The sequence below is a fragment of the Adiantum capillus-veneris genome, chromosome 18, assembly GCF_014529385.1.
Source record: "Adiantum capillus-veneris isolate H3 chromosome 18, ASM1452938v2, whole genome shotgun sequence".
Taxonomy (NCBI): Eukaryota; Viridiplantae; Streptophyta; class Polypodiopsida; order Polypodiales; family Pteridaceae; genus Adiantum; species Adiantum capillus-veneris.
Genome location: NC_140948.1, coordinates 146,904,459 through 146,920,559, shown reverse-complemented (window position 1 = coordinate 146,920,559; position 16,101 = coordinate 146,904,459). Strand labels below are relative to the sequence as shown.

At 41.9% G+C, this 16,101-nt stretch overlaps 1 protein-coding gene across 3 annotated transcripts in view; it reads left to right on the top strand.

Annotated features, from left to right (window-relative positions):
• Window positions 1-661, top strand: part of LOC147436597 (Spc97 / Spc98 family of spindle pole body (SBP) component) — a 147,627-nt gene extending 146,966 nt beyond the window's left edge. For 2 of the 3 annotated variants that reach the window (XM_086489459.1, XM_086489460.1), the window contains exons 12-14: window positions 1-62; window positions 147-294; window positions 371-661. In XM_086489459.1, coding sequence (XP_086345585.1) covers window positions 1-62; window positions 147-294; window positions 371-520 — 360 coding nt within the window. In that variant the 3' untranslated portion in view covers window positions 521-661. Of the gene's footprint in view, window positions 63-146; window positions 295-370 lie in introns of those variants that run through there. The other variant, XR_015185201.1, reaches the window with a different exon arrangement.
• Window positions 662-16,101: the final 15,440 nt, after the last annotated feature.

Sequence of the window (16,101 nt, the reverse complement as noted above, 5' to 3'; positions counted from 1 at the left end):
GGGAAAGACCTTTTGGATCTGGAGACATTGCATGGGCTGTACCTGCAGGATGCTCTACATGTGTAAGTCAACAGCAGAATTCTGCTGTACCAACTACGTTGAGAAATTATTTTATTTATGCACATTCACATGCCTATGCTCTGCAGATGCTTTTTGTCAGAGGAGACCAAATCTGCAAAAACACATATTGATAATATCTTGCAATGTCTGCTCGAGCTCAGTGCATGCCTAAATATTCTGGGGAAACAACAAAATGGAAAGCCCACTCTAGAGAGTGAGAGAGTGCAATCTGCGGTGGGTGGCCGAATTTGCTCGTTCACATTGTGTTTTTTTGGTAATCTATGATTTTAAATGTTTCATGTTCGTGCAGATTCTTCAAGCCAAGGACTCTTTCGAGTTATCCATATCACAGCTTTTTCAGATTGCACTTAACAGGCACAATCATTTTGCTTTGAGCCCGTTGTGGACTCGCCTTGATTTTAATGGTTTTTTTGGAAGCATGTGCTCAAAATATTCTTGACTAAAAAAAAATTGTAGTAATCTGCCATCAACACGGATCACCTGAATGGAAGGGTGCAATTATATGGAAATTTGAATGCAAAAGCAGTGTGACATGATGGTTGCCTCGTTGAGTGGAGCATCGGAGGAGGTTTGACGGGCATCTTTCTTAGCAGGTATCAATATCTTTTCAAACATGACATTTAATCAGAGTTACCGGGGAACGCCCCCTAGCCCCCGTTCCGGCGTTCCGGGGGGCAGTTCCCTTCCCGAACGTTCCGAGACGTCCCGGAACGTTTGACGTTCCGGGTGGCCAGTGCAAACCGGAACGGCCGTTCCGGAATGCCCCTGGAACGGCCAACGGCTACAAACAAATTTGGCAAAAATTGAAAAAATTGAAGTAAATGTTTGGGCTTTGTTTTGAAGTGTGCAAGGCCTCAAGGACTCATAAAATGCACCCCCCTCCCCCTTTCTTTCCACAAGCTAATCCTCAAGGCTCAAGCTCTCTCCCTCTCACACTCTCAAGATCTCTCCCTCTCAAGACTCACTCTCTCAAGGCTCAAGGCTTCACGCCTTCAAGCTCTCTTCCTCTCCCTCCCACTCTCTCAAATCTCTCCCTCTCCCTCTCTCTCTCTCTCTCTCTCTCTCTCTCTCTCTCTCACATCATCATCTAGTCATAGCAAGGTTGAATGGTCTTCAAAACGAGTTTTTTGTGAGTATTAGAGTCAAAGCACTCTAATACTCCTTGTGAGGAGCTAAAAATGCACTATTTGGGTGTTTTTTATACCTCCCGTTCCGTGCCTTTCCCGTTCCAGACCCCTAGCCGTTCCCCCGTTCCGCAGGGATCCCATCGCCGTTCTCGTTCCGCGTTCCGGGTAACTATGCATTTAATGACAGTCTTCAAGAAAACTTGCTATAAAGTGCGTGTTTCATGTTGTGATTTAGAGCCTCTGCCTCATCCTCACCCTCCCTTTTACGAGCTTTGGCCTTGGCTGTCAATTGCCGCTCCTCACACATCGCGGCCTCACATTCTCTTGTCGTCGAGCCTTCTCTTGCCACATCATCATGTCCATCATCATCTGCATCATGGAATCCATGGGACTAGGTGTTGCCGTGTGGGGTGTGATTGAAGAAGCCGGTAGGGAAGGTGAAGGATCATTGGAAGTGGGTGCTTCCATATGCTACAAGTCATGACCATGCAACCATTGCTTCCGTCGTACAAAAGGAGTGCTGTAGACTTATCTCTGGGACTGCTTTTCTACCTCCTTGTCTGTGTCCCACACATGGAACACTGGGTACACAATTGCTAGCTTTTTTTTGTCGTGCAAGGCATGCGGTCCCGTGTGCAATGGTAGGCCCATAGTTCCAAGACTGGGAAGAGTGCTTCAAAACACAACCTCAAGTCGAGAGATTTTTTATTTTTTATTTTTGGGGGGGGGGGGGGGGGGGGGGGGGCTATAGGGATTAGTGTGAAATCAATTTGTGATACCATTGTCAGATGGCAGTATAAGAAAGAAAGGTGTTGTCAATTTCTGAAGAGTAGCTCACGTACTGATATCACTCTTTGGCTCTTTGAAACAATCAACTCCACAGCAACAGGCGGTTGTGTGAGAAACAAATGTGCGTGAGAGTGTGAGAGATGAGTGTCATGTGAGTGTGTGGGTGTGTGCTCAATGGGACGAGGTGACTCAATTCATGCTCATGGCATAGTGGGATACATGAAGGTATGCAGCAGAGAAACGGGGTACTTTGTTATTGGTGTAGTAGACAAGGAGTAGTTGCCTGCATGAGTGTAGAGCACACCATCACCATCACAATCCTTCTTCACAAGCCATGAGAATTAACAAATATAGAGTAACTTGAAAGAAATGGAAGGCATCAGATATAGATATTCATCTTTTGACCAAATGTATCCTTTCTGCTTATTATAATACTGCACAGCACAATTTTGCGTTTTGCTTCCAATAGATAAACAATGCAGAGAATAAAGCATCTCTAGCGCGCTAGCGCGGCTAGCTCTCTCTCTCCCCCCCCCCCCCCCCCCCCCCCCCCCCCCCCCCCCCCCCCCCCCCCCCCCCCCCCCCCCCCCCCCCCCCCCCCCCCCCCCCCCACACACACACACACACACACACACACACACACACACAAGCTTACAAGGCAGTTTCTCTGTGTGTTGGCAAGTGCCAAGTTGTACAAACAATGGCTTCTCTCTCTCTCTCTCTCTCTCTCTCTCTCTCTCTCTCTCTCTCTCTCTCTCTCTGTGATTGACCGAGCGATTGAACTGGGGAAATTCAGGCGCCCATGACTGCGCAGGACTACACAGCATCGACGGAGGCTACGTCAAAAGATTCAGAGCACGTTGGCCAGGCATGCACGACGCGCGGTCAGACTACTAACCATGGAGGAAATTGATGAGATTCGCCAACGACCGATGCTAGATCTTTTGTGATTCAGCTATCCCAACTAGCCGCCCATTTTTGCTTAGTTTTTGGCTTAGCTCACATCGACCAATCTAGAATCCCATAATATATATCTTTGTTTTGTATCGTTGATTAGGTTATTTTGTTACTCTGACTTTGTATCAGATCCACCACCTTGTAACTTTCTGGTCTCATAGGTCACTATGGCCTTTTGAAGACGTTAATATAACATTTCATTTCATTTCTCTCTCTCTCTCTCTGTGGAGCCCCCAAAATTTTCACATGCTTTTGGTGGTGACCTACTCCCCCCTCGCATGATAGTGGCAAACTAGCATGCCTCCATGGATGATGATGGGCCCACTCCTAATCAATCAATCAATGTGTAGCCCTTAAGAAAAAAATTGGACAAAAAACTCCCAACAAGGCAAATTTGAGTGCTTTGACAGAATCATAACAACCTTTGCAGAACACCCTAGAAGGGCAAAAAGACAAAACAGCAAATTACCATAGTGATTAAGGCACTGGCTATTAATTGCTACATTCTTTCTCAAAGGAGCAAGAGCATCATTGATGGTTGCCATTAATAATTGTGCAAGTCAGCGATTGCAAAGCTAAGTAAAATAGAATTGATTGTTACCAAGCTATAGCTCGTGCAAAGACTTGGGCTTAGGCTCAGTTCTCAGAAGCAGCCCATAAACCATAGTGAGGAGTGAGGACTCAGGAGTGAGCTTCATCCTAAGCTAAAGGCTATTTCTACCAGCTCTGGAGCTCCTTGGTCATGCCAAGCTTATCATTAGAACACACCCACAATAGAGAGTGCAGGCAATCTCAATGTCCTCTTCTAGAGACCCAAATTGGTAAGAACAGAGTTCCACAATTGCAAAGGTTCCCAAGATGTACCTTTCATGGCTTTCAAGGAAAAGGATGTTTGCCTAAAATTTTAGTGAAAAAGGGTGAAATTGTAGGCAAAAGAGAGTTATGGGTAGGGAAGCACTAGTGGCCTGCCTTTCATAAAATGTTTCATAGGCTTGGCAGCCCTTGAGCTTTGCAAAATCCGAGGATTGCAAGTGCTTCCACTCTATTCTTTGTTCCACACCCTTGATCTGCTACATGGTGTCCTTGCTCTATGTATGTTTTGAGTTTATAGCCTGCCATCTTGCGCCCATGCTTGGGTTCTAGCTGATCCATACTCTTTGCAGTATTTATGTACAGTAGAGTCATTAATATTCAAAGGTACTGCACTCTTACCTTTTTTATTTTAGTTGCATGCCCACTTACATGTACATTGTACACGCACGGGATAAAATCTACCCTAAAAAGGATAAAATTGGTGAGAATAAATTTCCTCTAACTAACATGCGCGACCACAGTAATATCGTTCTGTTTTGGTGAAATAAATTTCAGTTATTTTTGCATTTCCTCTTTTGTTTGTGTGGCAAAATAAGATCTAGTGATTGGATTTCAAGGGATTCAAAAACTGAAGATTTTTGTTATTGCTCAACTGAAGTCTTGAGGTGGCCCCCAGTGACACTATTGTCATGTGAGTCAACAATGTCTCTTATTTGGTTAAAGGAATCAGTAAGGTGTGCTTACAACTTTGAGCAAATTTTGGTCTTGTGTCTTTCGCGAGACTTGACCTAAGGAAATCTTGATGTTGTCAAGTTGATGCATTATGCCCATTGTTGTTGCAAGAGTCACTTTCAAGAAAGAACAAGGCTAAACAATGTGCAATTGAACAGGTTTTTATTGGTGCTCAAAGAAAAGATGGTAACAACAATGTAGCCACTTCTCATGGTTCTTAGCGAGGTTAAAATTGCATGTTCTTAATGCTTCTATTGGCAGCACCTCGTGTGGGAATTTTTGTGAAAAAGGCAAGAACAAGATGCGTTGCCTTTTTTGCAAAGCTAACGGTCACTTGATCAAGCAGTGTCCTAAGTTGAAGGTGAAAGAGACTAAGAAGAAAGAGGTTGATTCCACTACAAACTGTAGCTATTGTAGAATCTTTAGTGAAAGGAGTTGTGATGCTCATGTAGATGCAAAGTTTGCATTTAGTACAAAATGCACTAATGATCCTTTTGTCCATGATGCATGTATGTCATTTGTTGCAGATTCACATGTGGTACTTCGATAATGGTGCTACAAAGCACATTACCTCTCATTGTGATTTGTTTATCTCTTTTGAGTCCGTCCCCATGGGAATACAGTCACTTGTGTCAACAATGCCTCTTCTCCGGTTTAGAGAGTTACAAAGATTGTGCTGACTATTGCGAATAGCAGATCTTTCACACTTGTTGATACACTTTATATACCTGAGATGCAGAAGAACCTTTTGTTTGTATCTGCAATTGCTATACTTGATATAGTTTTAAAGTTTGTGGATGATAGATGTGCAATTCATGATCTTAGTTTTTGTAAATGTAATTAAGGATTGAAAGGCTGTTTCACATGCAAAACTTTGGTATGTACGTTTTGGACATTTGAATTTTGGCAGTTTGTTGTGTTTTCAAAAATTTGATATGGTTGCTTTTTTGCTGTCTCTTGATGTACCTGTGAAGCATGTTTGTGAAGGTTGTATTTTGTGTAAGATGCAGCATTCAGAGTATCCATGATGGTTCAGATAGGGCTATATTCAAATTGTAACCTGTGGATAGTGTTGTTTGTGGGCTATAGAAACTCTGTTCTTAGATACTTACCTATACTTTGTGACTTTCATTGATGATTTCTCCAAGTATGCATGGGTGTATTTGCTTAAAGCTAAGTTTGAAGTGTTTATGTGTTTCAAGCAATGTTTTGCTATGACTAAAAATGTCTCTAAATGTACTATGGACACCTTTCGTTCATATCGATGAGGGGAGTATGTCTCATGAGTTAAGTACATTTCAGACTAGTCATGGGATAAAACGCTAATGTACAATGTCATATACACCTTAGCAAAATAGTGTTGGAAGGAAAAACAGGTTGCTTACGGAGATGTCACGATGTACGGTCTAGAGTCAAGCTTTGCTACAATCATTTTGGTTGAGGTCATCATGCGTACCACTTGTGTACTTAACATATGTTCTACAAAAGATTTGCAGTCTGATTCCTTATGAAACATGGCATGATAAGAAGCCATCTATTGATCACATGCCATGTTTCATAAGGAATCATAGATTGCAAATCTTTTGGTTGTTTCACAAGTTAAACAATCCAAAAACATGCATGATACGAGGCTATCTATTGATCACATGCGTGTTTTTGGTTGTTTAACTTATGCTTTGGTGCCACAAACATATCACAAAAAATAAGATGATAATGTTGTTAAATGTATTTTTGTTGGTTACAATATTAAAAGCGAAGGTTATAGGTTATACCATCCGTAAACGAAACGTATCTTGGTTTCTCGAGATGATGTGTTTGTGAAAGATTCTGTTCAACCTTTATTGTTATATAGTAGAGAGTAATATAAGCTCACAAGATATTTATGACAGTTGTTGTCTCTCTTTATTCTTTTTGCTGACGTAAACTTAAATATAAATTGCAATGAGGCAAATATATAGTCTATGGGTGTAATGGAATTGTCCTATGGACTTCGAGAATAGTAAAATTAAGAGAATTAGAGTGAGCATTTTTATGAGACTACTTTGAGAACATAGATGATGAACTTAATTAGCGGTAGTAACATAGCCATTATACTTAATTAACTTTGCATGAACAATACTTTTGTAAGAGAGAGTTTAGAGAACGTGACAAAAGTTGAGGATTGGATTTATGTGGAGCCGGTCTCCCCTTCAATAGCCTTTCGTATTATAGATTCTTCCATCAAGAGAGCCTTGGTACAATACAATGTTTGTGTTCCTTGTGACCTAGGTGATGCAATGAAGATGGAAAGCTTTATGCGTCACGAGCATAACATAGACTTTGTAAAAAGCATTAACCATTCCCGGCCTCAATTCCAAGGCTTTAAATACCTTCAAAGGTAGAGAGAGCTAGTGGGAAATGAGGATAGAGAAGAGAAAGAAGAATCATTGATAGTAGAAAGAACTAGTTTCTCACTTGTCATCAATCTTTTTGTTTAGCATAGCATAATAGTATAATAATGAAGATAGAGAAGATGGCAATCTTAAGCATTGAAGCATGGCTCTTGGTTGGATTTGCATCCCATAGCCAAGAGTGTTGATATAGACTCTCAACTTCTCAACAAGCTTGGACAAGAAGATGGAGTTCTTGCACTTCCCACCAAGTGAGAATGTGTGAAAAATGAGTGCGTGAGAGAGTGTATACTCCTAAGCACGTCCCTTTCTTGCTTTGGTCGATCCCTCCTTGTAGCTCAAGCTTGAAGCTCATTGGACCTCTCTAAGTTTAGCCAATCACATGCACAATGCACTTCAAGCAACATGGGTAGTCTTTGGACAAGTGTCCTCCTTATCCCTTTAGGGAAGAGAGCTTGAAAATATCTAGATATTTGTTGAATTGAACTAAAACCTCATTGGATCCCTTTTTAGCCCAGTCAATAAGATTCAAGCACTCCATGTGGCTAAGCATCGGGAGAGCCTGACATGTGTCCCCTTGAGAAAGGGGAGGTTAATTCAAAGATTTCCTTAGCTTTGAAGATTTTCCCTTCCTTTGTAGGGTCTTTTTTTAACTCTAAGCCCCTTAAGCACCTTACCTCTCCATGCATGGGAAGCTTCTCAAGCACCTTTCTCATCAAGCATGACAAGCTTATTTTGGTGGAGCTCCTTTGTAAGGCTTAAGTAAGCTCTTATAGGAAACATTATGCATGAGTCAGCTATACCCCACCAAAAAAAATCCATTGAACTTCAATGAGTTGATACCCATCTTGAGGAAGCACTTGGGTAGATAGTGGATTCAGCCTGTTGCTTCTCGGGTGGACATTGGGGTAGAGCCTTGAACTACAAGGTCAGGTGGATAAGGTGGATAAAACGCTTGAGCTGATGGAAGATCAAAGCATTGCGCAAGGTTGCCCAAGCGCAAGGAGAGAGAGAGAAGCCGGTGCAAGGAGGTTGAGGGTGCAAACACAAAATTCACAAGCACAAGGGGAAGAGCGTAGGTATATAGGGAGTTGAGGGGACTTGTGACACATATACCTAGAATGGCTGTGGCAAGGTGGCGACCCCTCGACTATAAGTGACATGTGTCAATCAAGAGATCAACGACTCTCAAGGTAGCCACATGGGACAATGGAATGAAAAGTAAAATTATAGTCCCTTAGCTACTTGGTGACCATGTCAAACCCGTGTCCTTCTCCTCCGAGCCTAGTACCCTATCCATCTCGCCTATCGTGACACCTTGAAGGATATGTGATTACAAAAAGTGCTTGTTCAAATGATTTGATATCCTAGATCTTCCCTGCCCCTCACGGTTGCCTACACTTCACATAATTTAAAGTGTAGAAACGTGAATGTGCCAAGTCACATGGATGGTGGAGCCACATGGAGAGAACCTCCTACATATAAGGAGGGAATGATGTTATACCTTGATAATTGAAGATGTGAACCTTGTTCTAGAAATCTTCATCATTGGGAATATAAAAGGGTTTTATAAACAATAGCTTTCTCTTAACAGTTCTAAAAACAATGATTTGCTCGGAGATTATCCCAGAAAGCATGGAAATGATTATGGCCATTGGGAAAAGAAAGAACTCGGACGAGTGAAATCGTGTAATCCTCGCAGTCATGACTTTTAATGATGTATAAGGGAATATGGGTTATGGTTCACCTTTGTCAATCGCTTTGTAGTTTCATGATATATTGAGAGATTCCTCAAGGCTTCTAATACATTCACTCCTAACAATTGTGAATTTGGCAAAAAAAAAAAAACAATAGCTTGCTCTAGTGCTTGCATATCCTGATTTGCAGTGCAAATTTCTTAGTTGAAAATGAAAAATCATGGTTGTAATTTCGTTGCATCTTGATTTTCAAGGTAGTAAAATTGGGCATTTTAATTATAAACCCCAAAAAATACCCTAGCTTTGGCATAAATCCCGGTTGTCTGACTGGTTTGCCCTTTTAAAACATGGCCAAGAAAATGATTTTCTTGAGCACTCACTTGCTCCTCTTTTGATAGCTCATCTCATGATAATCAATATCTAAGAGAAACAATGGGGGGAAAATGTTTTCTGGTTGAGTTTATTCTAAAAGTTAGAGTAACAGCTGTAAGATCTATAAACTTTTGGAAACTTTCTTGACATCCTTTTTTCAGAGCCAGGAGCTTCCTACATGGGCCTTGTTTAGGGCCATGTGAACGTAAATTCTGTATGTATGCTTCAATATCTACGTTGTCGGAGAGCACGGTTCTCCAATCTCGGTCGAGAAAGCATCGAGTGTGTGGCTGTAGACAAGAGCTTAGCAAACGTTCAAACTAAGATAAATGAGTACGGATAGATTTAATTAAGGTTTAATACACGTAGTACTGGTGATTAGAAAGAGTTTAAGAGAAAAGACTAGAACGCTATTAACTGTTAAGGCGGTAAGAAACATAGAATCGAGACTCAAGAGATGCTGTCAACTGACAGGTGATACAACTTTAGATTTTTTATTTCTCTTAATAATTTTGTTGCATACGCCTGCTTCGATATGTAGCAAAAGAGAAAGCTCCCGGTAATTGAACCATTGTCGAGTCCTTTCGTGCCTCTAACGCTCCTTTAGGCCTCCTTAGATACTTACCAATTGCTCTCAAGAACAAAACTGAAAGAAATATTTGGTAAACTAGGGAGCACATGACATTTGTCCACTTCTGAATTAGAAGGTTTGCATGGAGTTTTTTGTCCCCCCTTTTGGAGCTTGGGAGGAGGGTACTACTCTCTTTGCTTTGATCGAGAGAGGAGGAAGGGGGGGGGGGGGGGGGGGGGGGGGTTTGCACTAGCAATGTCACTAGTGCCCCTTTTGCATTTTTAGTTCCACCTTGTGGCCTCGTCCACCTGTTTGGTCCATTGTTAATTGCCTCCATTTGCCCACTTTAATTTGCCATCCTTTGATCACCTTGTCCGGCCAGCCACTTTGGATTCTATCTTTGCCTTTGCCGTCGGTCTCTCTCTCTCTTCATATGCCCTTACATGAACCTTCCCCTGCCACGAGCACTAGCGAGATTTGGGACGAGGGGGGGCGGGGGGGGGGCTCACTTCCCTCATAAAGTTTTTGCCCTTTGAGGGAGCGGGACCAGTCCCTTATCATCGGGATGCCACATTGTCGCTCTCGCTACACCACGGATCGCGAGTGCTAGCCAGAGCCGTCGTCGATGCGGCCAACCACGACCGCCTGTTGGCTGTCGTCGTTTGCTCCGCTAAAAGCAACCCATCGCCTCCCGCTAGTGAGCCTACACAACGCCAACATCAACAACACCATAGCCACACACTTAAGAGAGCATCACTCTCTCCTTGCATACCACCTAATGGCCACGATTCTTTATATATATCATGCGCCGCTTGCTCCTATTTTTGCATGTGGGTTCAGGTCTTCCACGTGGGGTGTTCAAATCAACTTGGTCCTCCAGCCCTCCAAAAACACTTCAAAATTTCCAAAAGAAAACCCTTTTTCAACCCCAACTTCACATCATTGCCATCTGGTGCACAATTGTCCAAATGTCGAGCCGTGGAATCTCACCAAGAGATCAGGTTCTTGACTTCAAATTGTATAAACCCCGTTGCATTTTGGATTTGTTGTGCCCTCAAATCGACTGCCCAAAAACCGCCAAAAAAATATCGTGGCACTACACTACCGCCAAAAAAATATCGGGCACTACACTATCCTTGAAAATCTCATTGAGCTTCAAAAAAAAATTGATGGCGCATCAACGGAGGCGACCAATCTGGCACAGAACTGGCCCCTGATGAAAGTTGAATTGGCAATAACTTGGCATCCAGGAGTCCAATTGCCGATCTCAAAAGACTGACAGGCTCCATAATTCAAGCTTTATGCACTTGTCACTTTAAATCGCCTTTGACCATCTGTCACCATCTGCTTTGTCCGTCTTAGATCTGGAAGCACTCCCAACTTTAAACTGCAATAACTTTCTCACCATGGCTCTGTTTGATGAGTCGTCTAGACTTGTTTGTAAATCACTCCAAGCACTACAGTGTTGGCCTACGAAACCACTTTTTGATAATCATCACTGCATCTCGGTTTGCAAGCAACAACCTCATTCGACGGCCTCAAAACCACAATTGGCATACATTCCAATCATCTCCAGATGTCATAGCAAAATCTGGCCTAAATCATAAGTTTGGCAAAACCTTGAAAATGCAGGGATATCCTCTTCTTTCATCGAGTGCCCTCCGTAAAGTGGCACGACATCCACCCCCTCTGAACCTGCACATCCTTTGGTATGTGCCAATTTTTAGAGGTTCTCCAAGGCAACATCTTCTTCAGAAGTCACATCTTCATCATCTAAATCTTTACCCTCGTCCACATTGAAGTCTTTAGCTTCAATTTGAAACTCTTCATTCCTCCTTTTATATAGTTTGACACGCTTATCTGCAACCGGGTTCTTCAGCTTCGTACCGTCCATTTCACATAACCTCTAGGTAGCATGTTTAACCACATACAGATTAAACCACCGCTTAACCATCTTCCGCATAGTTGTATACTGGTTGTCCAAACTGCTATCATAAACAAGAACCCAATCCCCTTCTTGAATAGCACATGGTCTTAGCCTATTTCGTTTATCAAAAGTCTCCTTATTTTTCAAACGAGCACTCCTCAAGTTCTTCTTTGTAGCTTCAACCTCTCTAGTTGTCGAATCCTTAAAGTAAGAAAATCTTCTCTTCTCATTTCTATATCTAAAGGCAATAAACTCCATGTGGTCACTGCCTCTTCTAGGGGCATAATAGGCTTCTATCCATACATAAGCTATGATGGCATGAAACATATAATTGTGTTGTGTGTAGTACAGTCCGCCCATAAAGCATAAGGAAGTAATCAAGTCCAATCACCAATACGACCCTTACATGCTTTAGCCAATGCCTTGAAAATGGGAGGATGCCCTCTTTCACTTTTTCCATTTCCTTCTTGATTATATGCAGTAGTGAGTGTTAACTTGACACCCATACGAGCAAAAAATTCTTTGGCTTCATAAGCATCCAGCTCTCCTCTATTTGTAATAATTCTTCCAACACAACCATATCTACATATTACATCTTCAAGAAAAAACTTGCATACCATGCTCGTAGCTTTGGTTCACAAAGCCCTCCCTTCAATCCGGTTTGTCAAATCTTCCTTGGAAAGCACAATGTACCTCATTTTCCATAACCATGTGGGCATTGTAATCAAATTGACTACCCGTTTGAAATGCACAATGGATACGTTCAATGTAATCCATCACGAGGCTTTATGCTTGAGTACATTTGACATACAGTACAAGTTTCAACAAAGTGCACCACACCTTTATACATACCCTTCCACCAATATCAATCTAGTAAAAGTGGCCCAAACTCCTCTGTGTCCTACCCATAGCGACTCATGGAATTATTTGAGCACTAGAGTTGTGTTTCCTTATCACAAAAAACTTGTTGAGGGGTTCCTGTCCGCTTCTTTGGATGCTTCCATAAAAACCCATCATGTAAGAAATACCCATAAGCTTTTTTTTGGATACGTTTAAACTCTTGTTAAGTCCAATCCACCTGCTTCTTAAGTGTACTCAAATATTTTCCAATCAACAACCATTCATCTTCATATTTGTCTTAAAAGAATGTAGTGCAAAATTTCTCCTCAATTTTTCAATCGGGATCTTCAGCTCTGTCCCATCCATTTCACATAACCTCTAGGTAGCATTAAGAAAAGCATGTTTAACCACAAATGGGCCAAACCATCGCTTAACCATCTTCCGGATAGTTGTATACTGGTTGTCCAAACTGCTATCATAAAGAAGAACCCAATCCCCTTCTTAAATTGAAAGAATACTCCAGCTAAGAACACTTTCAATTCAATTTTTAAAAAGCCGGTTGTAATTCCATTGCAAGGCTTGATTTTCAAGGTAGTAAAATTGGGCATTTTAGTTATAGACCCCAAAAAATACCCTAGCTTTTGGAATAAATCCGGGTTGTCTGACTGGTTTGCCCTTTTAAAACATGGCCAGGAAAATGATTTTTTTGAGCCCTCACTTGCTCCTCTTTTGATAGCTCGTCTCATGATAATTAATGTTTAAGAGAAACAGTGTGGGAAAATTGGTTGAGCTTATTCTAAAAGTTTCTTGGTTAACAGTTGTAAGATCTATGAACTTGGGAAACTTTCTTAACATCCTTTTGAGAGCTAGGAGCTTCCTACATGCGCCTTGTTTAGAGCCATGTGAGCGTATTTTGCATGTATGCTTCAATATCTATGTTGTCGGAGAGCGCGGTTCTCCAAGGTTGATCGGGAAAGCATCAGGCCTCTGGCTATAGACAAAAGCTTAGTAGGCGTTCAAACTAAGATAAATGAGTACAAATAGACTTAATTAAGGTTTAATACACGTAATACTGGTGATTAAAAAGAGTTCAAGAGAAAAGATTGCAATCAAGAACGCTATTAATTGTTAAGGCGGTAAGAAACATAGAATCGAGACTCAAGAGATGTTGTCAACTGACAGGTGACACAACTTTAGATTTTTTATTTCTCTTTTACAATTTTGTTGCGTAGGCTTGCTTCGGTATACCTTTTGAATTGCAACCCTCTGATAAAAAAGCTCCTAGAAATTGAACCATTGTCGAGTCCTTTCGTGCCCCGACGCTCCTTTAGACCTCCCTAGATACTCACCAATTGCTCTGCAGAACAAAACTGAACGAAAAAAAAGAACCCCAAAATGGTCTATCTTTTTCTATTTATAAGACCTTATCCTTATATGGTAAACTAGGGAGCACCGGACAATTGTCCACTTCTTAATTAGAAGGTTTGCATGGAGTTTTTTTTTCCCTTTTTGGAACTTGGGAGGGGGGTACTACTCTCTTTGCTTTGATCTTGAGAGGGGGGGGGGGGGGGGGCACTTCTATCTCAAAGTTTTTTCCCTTTGAGGGAGCGGGACCGGTCCCCTACTTTCAATATGCCATGTCATCATTGTCGCTACATCGATGATCGCCAGTGCTAGCCATAGCCGCCGTCAACGCTACCGACCTCCACCACCTACTGGCCAACGTCGTCAGCTTCGCCAAAAGCTACCCATCGTCGCCCGCTTGTGAGCTTGCACAGCGCCAACATCAACAACACCATAGCCACACACTTAAAAGATCATCACTCTCTCCTTGGATACCACCTAATGGGCACGATTCTTTATATATACCATGTGCCGCTTGCTCCTATTTTTGCATGTGGGTTTAGTTTTTCCACGTGACATGTCCAAATCAACTTGGCGCTCCAACCCTCCAAAAACACTTCAAAAATTCCACAAAAAAAAACCCTTTTTCAACCCCAACTTCACATCATTGTCATTTGGTGCAGAGCTGTGCAACTGCCGAGCCATGGAATCTCACTAATAGATCAGGTTCTCGACTTCAAATTGTATAAACCCCATTGCATTTTGGATTTGCCGTGCCCTCAAACCGACTGCCCAAAAACTGCCAAAAAAATATTGAGCACTACACTGTCGTCCTCAGGTACCAACTTGAACAGGCCATAACTTCACACTCCAAACTTCGATGAGCGAGATGTCTCTTTTTGCAAGATCCATATTGTGCACACTACCCCTGAGAATCTTGTCAAGCTTCAAAAAATTTCGGATGGCACATCAATGGAGGCAACCAATCTGGCACAAAATTGGCCCCCGGTGAAACTTGAATTGGCAATAACTTGGCATCCAGGAGTCCAATTGCCGATCTCAAAAGACTGATAGGCTCCATAGTTCAAGCTTTTACACATTTGTCACTTCCAACCTCCTTTGACCATCTATCGTCATCTGCTCTGTCCGTACAATCACTCCCAACATTAAACTGCAATAACTTTCTCAAGGGGGCTCTGTTTGATGAGCCATCTAGATTTGTTTGTAACTCACTTCAAGCACTGCAATGTTGGCCTATGAAACCACTTTTTGATAATCATCACTGCATCTCGGTCTGCAAACAGCAACCTCATTTGAGGGCCTCAAACTCACAATTAGCATACATTCCAATCATCTCCAGATGTCATGGCAGAATTTGACCTAAATCATAAGTTTGGCAAAACCTTGAAAATGCAGGGAGATCCTCTTCTTTCATTCAGTGCCCGTCGTAAAGGGACACGACATCCACCCCCTCTGAACCTGCACTTCCTCTAGTATATGCTAATTTTTAGAGGTTCTCCAAGGCAACATCTTCTTCAAAAGTCACATCTTCATCATCTAAATCTTTACCCTCATCCACATTGAAGTCTGTAGCTTCAATTTGGAACTCTTCATTCCTCCTTTTATATAGTTTGACACGCTTATCTACAACCGAGATCTTCAGCTCCGTACCGTCCATTTCACATAACCTCTAGGTAGCATTAAGAAAAGCATGTTTAACCACAAATGAGCCAAACCACCGCTTAACCATCTTCCGCATAGCTGTATACTGGTTGTCCAAACTGCTATCATAAACAAGAACCCAATCCCCTTCTTAAATAGCACATGGCCTTAGCCTATGCCGTTTATCAAAAGCCTCCTTATTTTTCAAATGAGCACTCCCTTCAACCCTGTTTGTCAAATCTTCCTTGGCAAGCACGATGTACCTCACTTTCCATAACTAATATCAATCTTTGATTTTAGCAAAAGTGGCCCAAACTCCCCTGTGTCCTGCCCATAGCGACTCATGGAATTATTTGAGCACGAGTTGTGTTTCCTTATTAGAAACAACTTGCTGAGGGGTTCCTCTCCGCTTGAGCTCCGCTTCTTTGGATGCTTCCATAAAAATCCATCATGTAAGAAATACCCATAAGCCTTTTTTTGGATACTCTTAAACTCTTGTTTAGTCCAATCCACCTGCTTCTTTAGTATACGCAAATATTTTCCAATCAGCAACCATTCATCTTCATATTTTTCTTAAAAGAATGTGCAAAAACCATGCTTTTACATACTACATGCAATTTTGAAGAGGTAAAGAATCTCAATCCCACATCTTGAGCTTCAAAAATCATAGTCTCTTCGTCTTCAAATCGGGCCCTGGACAACTATTGGATTATCCTTACCTACAATATTATGAAACTCGGGATTTAATGACTTAATATATTCTATCCAGCGTAGCATAGCTATGTCTGGTGTAGAACAA